The sequence below is a fragment of the Cibotium barometz genome, chromosome 25, assembly GCF_041138505.1.
Source record: "Cibotium barometz isolate CiBa-2024 chromosome 25, ASM4113850v1, whole genome shotgun sequence".
Classification (NCBI taxonomy): Eukaryota; Viridiplantae; Streptophyta; class Polypodiopsida; order Cyatheales; family Cibotiaceae; genus Cibotium; species Cibotium barometz.
Genome location: NC_141070.1, coordinates 48,975,079 through 48,982,835, shown reverse-complemented (window position 1 = coordinate 48,982,835; position 7,757 = coordinate 48,975,079). Strand labels below are relative to the sequence as shown.

Genomic DNA, 7,757 nt, shown 5'->3' with positions numbered 1-7,757 from the left:
AAGTTTACATAAGAAGAGATGCTTTTCGTTTGGATATTCTATCACATTGATATATTCATAACTCTTTTCACATTAGACCATTTAGAGGCCTCTTCCCACATATTCAGTCTAGAATGATCCTCCATTACCTCAACAAAGATTCTGAGATCATTAGACCATTAGTAGATAATAACAAGAAGAGAAAATATTTATCACAGATATTTAGTGAAGTATAAAGACCACCCCATTTAAGAGGCTTAATGGCTCCGTGATCATATCCTCAATTGTATCTTATATTCATACGATCCATGATTATTTAAGATTTTGTGAAACTGAAGATCGATGCTTCTTACTCCTAAGACACGTTATGAGGAGTAAATACATGAAATTTAATATTCTCACATTTTTTATTATTTATGAATTTTACTAGATAGGTCACAAATTCAAAAAATAGTAGCTTACTTTAAATGCATACGCAAGTGATTTCGTACATGTGTGAGTATGAGTTGCATCATCTTGATTTATTGAGATTCATATGATTATTTATATTTTTAATCAATTAATTTATTAATTGATTGACATAGTTTATATAAGCACAAATCCTTGGATTGAATAACAAAGATGATTTAATAGAGATCTAGAAGATTTTATAACACTCAACTTTGACTGCCGACGATCTATTATTTGATTTTATGCAATGACCACCTATATTTTAACGACGTTAATATTCATTTGGACATATGAAAGCTTTCTTATAGACATGATTTTATTATAAAGATTGTACAAATTCATATGATTAAGTTTTACACCTATTTTGAGTAGATAAGACTTGCACATTCAATAAAACAAATTATTTTTACTTGAAGTTAATATATTTGTAAACTAGAAGCTATTTTAAGTCCCACAATCTATTTTAAGTAAATATAATTAAAATACACCAAGAAAAAGAAGACTTGCTCTTATGTGAAAGCAAATTAGATCCAATCTTGTATGTGTAAATTTTATATTATACTATATTAATTCTAATTTTATAATTTATTTATAGATCATTATTTTCCAATAGAGTATCTAAGAGTTAGAGAGAGAGAGAGAGAGAGAGAGAGAGAGAGAGAGAGAGAGAGACTATACCACTACTCTTCTATACTATACTACTATATATATATAATAAAATTTGAGAGAAGGTTAGTTTAGAGGATTTGAGAGAGAGAGAGAGAGAGAGAGAGAGAGAGAGAGAGATCCAATTCGAAAGAAATGGAGAGTTACAAAGAGTTCAAAGGAGAGTTAGAAAGAGAGCTGGCCAATTAGAGAGAAATATAGAGTTAAGGGATTGAGAGTTAAGAATTATAGAATTAGCAAGAGAGAGAGGGATTGAGAGAGTTATAAAGTTGAGAGAATTAATTTTTTTTAAAGATATTTTATTTTATTAATGAGCTTTTTTTTTAAGGGAAGAAAAAGAGAGAAGGAAGAGGGGGAGAGAGAGAGAGAGAGAGATAGTGTGTATAGAATTAATTTAAACAGAATGTTATTTGTTTTGTTTTAAAAGGGAAAAATAAAAAAGAGTAGAGAGAGAAGCGGGTCAAGTCTAATATCAAACCACCGGCGAAAGCACGAAAATTGAATGCCTGGGTTACTCATCATATTTATTTTAAAAAAATAAAACCCAGAAACTAAGAGCCATCCTTTCGGTTGCCTCAAACGCTGCAGTCCAAAGGCAATTTCTATCTCTTCTAGGAAGGCAATGAAGATTTGAAACCCAAAGGCTTCCTACATTTGTAGAAGGCAGGTGGTGTTCTATTTTGCCTTTAAAAATGGGCCCAATTTTTCTTATAAAATAGGAATTTGATAGGATTTCTTTCATCTTAAACTTCCCGCCCTCAAGAACCAATTGATATCAGTCCCCCTGACTTCTTCACCTACAGTATTACATCTTATTTAAGGATTATTTTTTTTTTTTTTAAGCTGGATCTTCTAGTATGAATATGAAGCCACATCAAGCCCATACATAGTTCAGCGCACTTAATTGTTCAAGATAGTTGAGAGAACTCTTCAGGAACCACAATATACCTTTTCAATCTTCTCTTCTCTTCTCTATTCGCTATATTATCTTAAGGAAGAGTTTCACAAAACTGCCATGTGGCATGAATTTAGAGGTTCGGGAAGAGGAGGAGGGTCGAGAAGGTTGGGGTAGAATTTGAATTTGGAGGTTGGAGACATACGGAGCACGGGTCAGGCGACTATCAAAACTTTAGGTTACTTACGCACGTGGCTGGGATTCGGAATATGTGATTATAGTATTTACAGAGGTCCCACGAGACATAAAACGAGGTCATCAATTAAAGAGAGAGAGAGAGAACTCCCCATTTCAGTACACCCTCAAAACACACAAACACCTGCTCATATGCACATCTTTTCAAGCAATCGAGACCATAATTTGCAAGTTTCAAACCATCTAGCCATGCAATCCCACACATTGGACATGGGCACGTAACCGGCCCATGCTGAATCAAATGCAAGGACATGAACATGAGCCAGTAGTTTCATATGGACAGCCTCTAATGACTAGCCATAACACAGGTTCTAACCTCCAATAGGTGCTTGCTGTGGGAGAACCGCAGTCGGATATGTTCTACAACCCTTTTGGCCGCAACCTCCCCATAGACCTAATCAACAACACTGTGCAGGCAGGTGCTGATCGGTGTATTGGGAAGCCTGTACTAAGAATCGAGCACATGTGCATTGCCTGATGACAACTAAGAGTCTGAATTCTTACAATGTTCTGACATTGAGGGGGTTACAATTCACTCTGAAGCGAGTATGTTGGAAGCTGATTAGGACTTCTTATAAGCTGGTCATCAGTAATCTGTTATCTTTCGTTGCCTCTTGTGACCTGCATCATTACTATTGCTTCCCTTTTTGCTTTTGCTTGGGCTTGCACCAGATTTCTTATCCCCTGCACCATTAACATCTCGGCATAACACTTCCTCATTAAGCTTCTCCTTCAAAGAAGAGATTTGTCCTTGGGTTGGTGGCCCTTCAGTCCCCTTGTTCAGGGCATACGCAGCACCCATCATGTCCCGACACTGCTTGTTGGCAATGCTATGATCCACAACTGCACAAAGAAGGTGAATATTTGCATCATGAAATTGGCACCATCACTGAATTAGCAAGTATACCTAGAAAAAAATCAGGCTACCGTAAGTCCGTTATCACAAGTGTTTGATGACAAATCTGAAAGAAATGCAATGAGGTGATAGCCAGAGTGGTGAAGGTGTTTGCCTAGGGCCAGGAGATCCTGGGTTCAAAACCCCACAAGGTGCTTCCTCGGCAGCATTGCCTATGGGTAGTGAAAAATGGTAACTACGGGCGATCTTGGGCCTAAGGCTAGTCGGGAAAAAAAAATCTGAAAGAAATGCAAGACATCTGCACTACCTTCTATCAGCCATTGATAGTGCACGGGAGGCCTGGTAAATGGGAACCTTTTCACAAGGCTTGGATTAAGGCATTCAACTATATAGGTTGAGGTAAAAGGTTCAAATCATGCTGGACCAGCTTGTGTACCTTCTATCAGCCATGGATAGTGCCCGGGAGGCCCTGTAAATGGGAACCTTTTCACAAGGCTTGGATTGACACAAGTTTTTCATTTTAAATTTTTGAAGAACAACTCATGGTAGGCCAAGTGATTAAGGCATTCAACTGTATAGGTTGAGGTAAAAGGTTCAAATCATGCTGGACCAGCTTGTGCTGTGAGCAGGGGCGGGCATCAAGACCAAATAGGTTTTGCACAAGATCGCCCATGACCTGGGCCTCGAATAATCCTTTGTCCACAGAGTTCAACGATTCCAGACACCTTTTTGCCACTACCTACCCTAAAATAGATAGCATCTCTAGCAAACTTAGTGCAAGTTGAAAGACAGCAGATGAAAACTCCTTGTCAAAGACATATACGATGAGAACAAAGAAGTCTGCATACCAGGTTTTGGGTAATCTTTTCCAATTATGCAACCTGCTTTCCTCTGGACCTCCACTGGTGCAGTCCAAGGCTCATAAATGTACTCCTTAGGCATGTCTGCAGACCCCATTTAGGAACAAATACAATATATACTAAGCCTTAACTGCAATGTCATCAGTATGACCAAAGTTAAGCAGTGTGAGAAAATGCAGAGTCCAGATCTTAAATATAACAAAAAACTATTGTGTACCTTTCAGAATGGGAAGAAAATAACGAATATATTTCCCATCAGGATCGTACTTTTTCCCGAAAGTAATCGGCGAATAAATACGATGATACTGCATGTCCCACAAAAAAGTCAGTGCAAGGATTCACCATTATTAAATTCACAATATAACAAGTATCAGAGAAAAGCCAATTCCAAGTAGTATGTAAGGCTACAAAAACTTTGATAATACAATGATGAGCGATCACATGCGGCCCGAAATTGGGTGCCACATGGACATATAGGCATGATTATGTGCAAATTTTGGCTAAGTGATGTACTGTAGTGTCCCATTGTGAGCCCTAGTTCAAGGAGGCCTTGCTAAGTTCCCTGCCCTCGAGGGAAAGGTGGTGAGATCTCACCAATTGTGCGGCAGAGGTCATATCTATAAAGCTCCAAAATACTACTCAAAACTTACATACATTGTTGTATTGAGTCAGTTTAAATGTTCAAATCAGCTTCAACTTGCAGAAATTTAACTAACCATCATTCACCTGATAAAAGAAAGAAGATGCTGAAAGCCACATCCAATTCCCATTGTTGATAGCCCAGTCAGCATCTATAAGTAGCCTATCAAACACATCACGACCTTTCTCCCAATAGACAAACTGAAAGACATCCAGTGCTATTATTAGCTTGCAATACATGACATCAATCCAAGCAGCCAAACGCCATGGTTATCAATCCAAACATTGCTAAGCACAGTTCAAAAAAGTTTTCTCTTTACATTAATAACAGGATTAACAAGGCCTACCAAATCGCCCCTAGTGAGGAAACATGCAACCGCATGACGAGCAAGATGGTGCATCCAGCCCCACTTCCTCAGCTGCCAACCGGGATGTGAGAATTCTTTCATTACACAAGTGTTCCATATAAAACTCTCTTGAAGAGCATAAAATAATTAAGTGATTGAATTTCTGACCTGCATCATGGCAGCATCAATCCACGGGTACCCTGTTTTACTTTCCCGCCATGCAGCAAGGAGACGATCATCGTCTCTCCATGGTATCTATGATATTTATTTCCAGTGAACTCTCAAGACATAATTTTAACATCCAATCCCACTGTAAATTTGCAATGGCTCTCACTTCTTACCTGCTTGCAGATAGGGTTGCCGACCATGCAGTCGAAATTAGGAGTGCCAAATCCAGCAGTGTAGAAAAATTCCCGCCATAGTAGCTGCCAGTTTGAATATACCAGCTATTACAGATTTTCCATAGAACTGCTAGAAAGGAGTGATTAAGAACCCACGTTAACTGTATACCTGACCCTCCAGTGATACAGGGGGCTTGGAATAAGACTTCGATTGACAGTAGACTTCTTTCAATCGTGCATAAAAGAGCCGAGCCGACAAGCACCCAAACTGCACTTTTGATCAAGCAAAAACATCAAAACTACAGGGAAATCACACAATCAGTACAGTAGTACACAAGAGTTCTTAGCAAGAAAGCACCACCTTCAAGTATGGTGACAGAACCGTCGTAGCTGGCTTGATAAACGCAGTTGGGTCCCCCTTAGGTTTCTCAAACTCAGCCACCCATTTCTAAAAGAAACAAAACCTATGAGCCATGCCAAGGCCACAGAAAACCGTTTCTACCATCCAGCCAAGAAGAAAGCAATTAGTTTCCTATCCTAGACTGGAAAACAATAGAAATTAAAGGAATCTCACACATACTTTGTCAATTAATGAAGCATCTAACCGTTTCAGAGCCTCCGTCTCTCCTCCAGGAAATGGAGTAAACTCTTCCTGTGAAGGAGGAGTGCTTTAAATGATCACCAGAGAATAGGGCTTTGCATGACCCAAAACTTGAAGTGGAAGGGACGTAGAATTTACCTGATCTAAGTCATCATAGCCAAAACCTTGGAGGGTTGGAAGAGAGGTTATCATGGCTCCATTGAAATCCTCTGCAAGGGGAATTAGAGTGGGACCATCTCCAATTGGGGTTGATGCTTTCCCAACTATTTTGCAGAAAGATTGGTAGGTTAAAGGAGCTGACCCACCATTCTGAATCATCAGGAGATAACCTTGGTCAAGCAAAGCAAGACCTCAAAAAAAAGAAACTTCATTTCGAGGACTCATAATGTCTGCATAATGCAGGTGCAGAACTGCCTCCCCCCTACCCCAACATTCCCCAGCCCAGACCACCCCGCGCGCCCCCGCGTCCCCCCCTCCCCCTGCCTTCACCCCCTTAGACATGAATAGAAGGGGATCATGAGGTTATGTAGGTACCTTTCTTATGGTCTCTTCAGGATTGAAGATCGTGTTGCTGATGGGACAGAAGACATCCACTCCGGCTGTTGTCGCAGCTTCCTGTACTGGGAAGGAAAATAATATTTTAAATAGACTTTGCAACGCAAAGAACGTTACAAATACAAGCGTCGAGAAGAGAGAGGCTCCACCTTGACGCTTTTGTCCCTCTTCTGTGCGTAAGGCTCTGTGTCGAACTCGAAGCAAAGCCTCGTGATGTTCCACTGAAAGATTGGCATTCAGAATCCAACCCTCAAAATCTGCAGGTATCATATGAGGCAAGCATCACATCAGCTAACCTTTTTCAGAAGGTCCGGGATGACGGCAACGGGATCTCCTTTAAAGAAGAGGAGACGAGAGCCTCTCTCCTGCAGGCGCGAGTCGAGATCGCTCAAGCTCTGCAGCAGGAAACGAATGCGGTTCACGCCAACGCGAGTAGAGCCAGGCGATGGAGCTGAGGGGTCCGGGGCCAGAAACCAAGGGTCTAGGACAAAAACCGGATAGACGAACTTCGCATTCTCGCAGGCTCGACGCAGTGCAGGATTGTCGTGGAGGCGCAAGCCCTTACGAAACCAGATGAGGGAGTTGATCTCCATGGACGAAGATTCAAGCAGCTGCTAGGGTTTCGCCTGGCTGTGGAGTTTTGATGGCTACGGTGCTGGATATGGATTTCCTGGTCACGGCGAAGGGGGCGGGATAGGGTTTCCTGCTCATGGACATGGTGGCGGATTAGGGGCGCTAGCTGATGGCATGATGGCGGCCGAGGGTTTCATGCTGAAGGTAAAGGAGTTACCTGTTGTTGATGGCCACGGTGGCGGATTAGCGCTGGCTGTAGTGGCGTGTGAGCTGATGGCTATGGCGGTTCCCTGCTGTGGCTGCAGCAAAGTTCAGTCATTTCTTTGCACGGGCATGGTTGGCGGGAAGTGTATCCGACCTCCAATATTAATCCACGTCGTCTCCGAGGCTACATTGTCTTGGCCCATATCTGTCCACGTCGGTTGTACTTTACAGAGAAATACTCAACAAGTCTCGAGGCATTAAATGCTAATGTACATGTTAGTGGAAGCTGAAAATGTTCTCATACTGAGGGCGTTTACAGACTACGGGCCTAGCCATGAAAAAGGTTGAGAGCTGTGGCCAAGCACCTTTTTGATAAACAATTGTTGGGTGACAATACCCTTTACAGACCGCGGGGCATGCCCACGGAAAAGGCGTCCTGCAAAAAACTGAGAGATGTAGGTCGGCTATTCTACCCGGAACTGGAACGGTGGTTGTTGGGCTCCAGTCAACAAACACATCAGCGCTGAGGGTGCATA

At 41.4% G+C, this 7,757-nt stretch overlaps 1 protein-coding gene across 2 annotated transcripts; it reads right to left on the bottom strand.

The window, feature by feature from the left end:
• Positions 1-2,383: 2,383 nt before the first annotated feature.
• UVR3 (DNA photolyase family protein) lies at positions 2,384-7,382 on the bottom strand. Of its 2 annotated transcripts, XM_086819690.1 has the most exons (15): positions 7,235-7,382; positions 6,741-7,147; positions 6,594-6,665; positions 6,424-6,504; positions 6,028-6,198; positions 5,869-5,940; positions 5,650-5,736; positions 5,458-5,556; positions 5,289-5,372; positions 5,116-5,202; positions 4,948-5,019; positions 4,688-4,801; positions 4,179-4,266; positions 3,950-4,045; positions 2,384-3,088 (listed from the first exon to the last, which is right to left on the bottom strand). In XM_086819690.1, the coding sequence occupies exons 2-15, from the start codon at positions 7,035-7,037 to the stop codon at positions 2,832-2,834; spliced, it is 1,677 nt and encodes a 558-aa protein (XP_086675816.1). In that variant the 5' UTR covers positions 7,038-7,147; positions 7,235-7,382; the 3' UTR covers positions 2,384-2,831. The 2 variants fall into 2 exon arrangements, with proteins under 2 accessions (XP_086675816.1, XP_086675817.1); XM_086819691.1 differs by lacking the exon at positions 2,384-3,088 and having other exon boundaries at positions 3,954-4,091; positions 6,741-7,355.
• Positions 7,383-7,757: the final 375 nt, after the last annotated feature.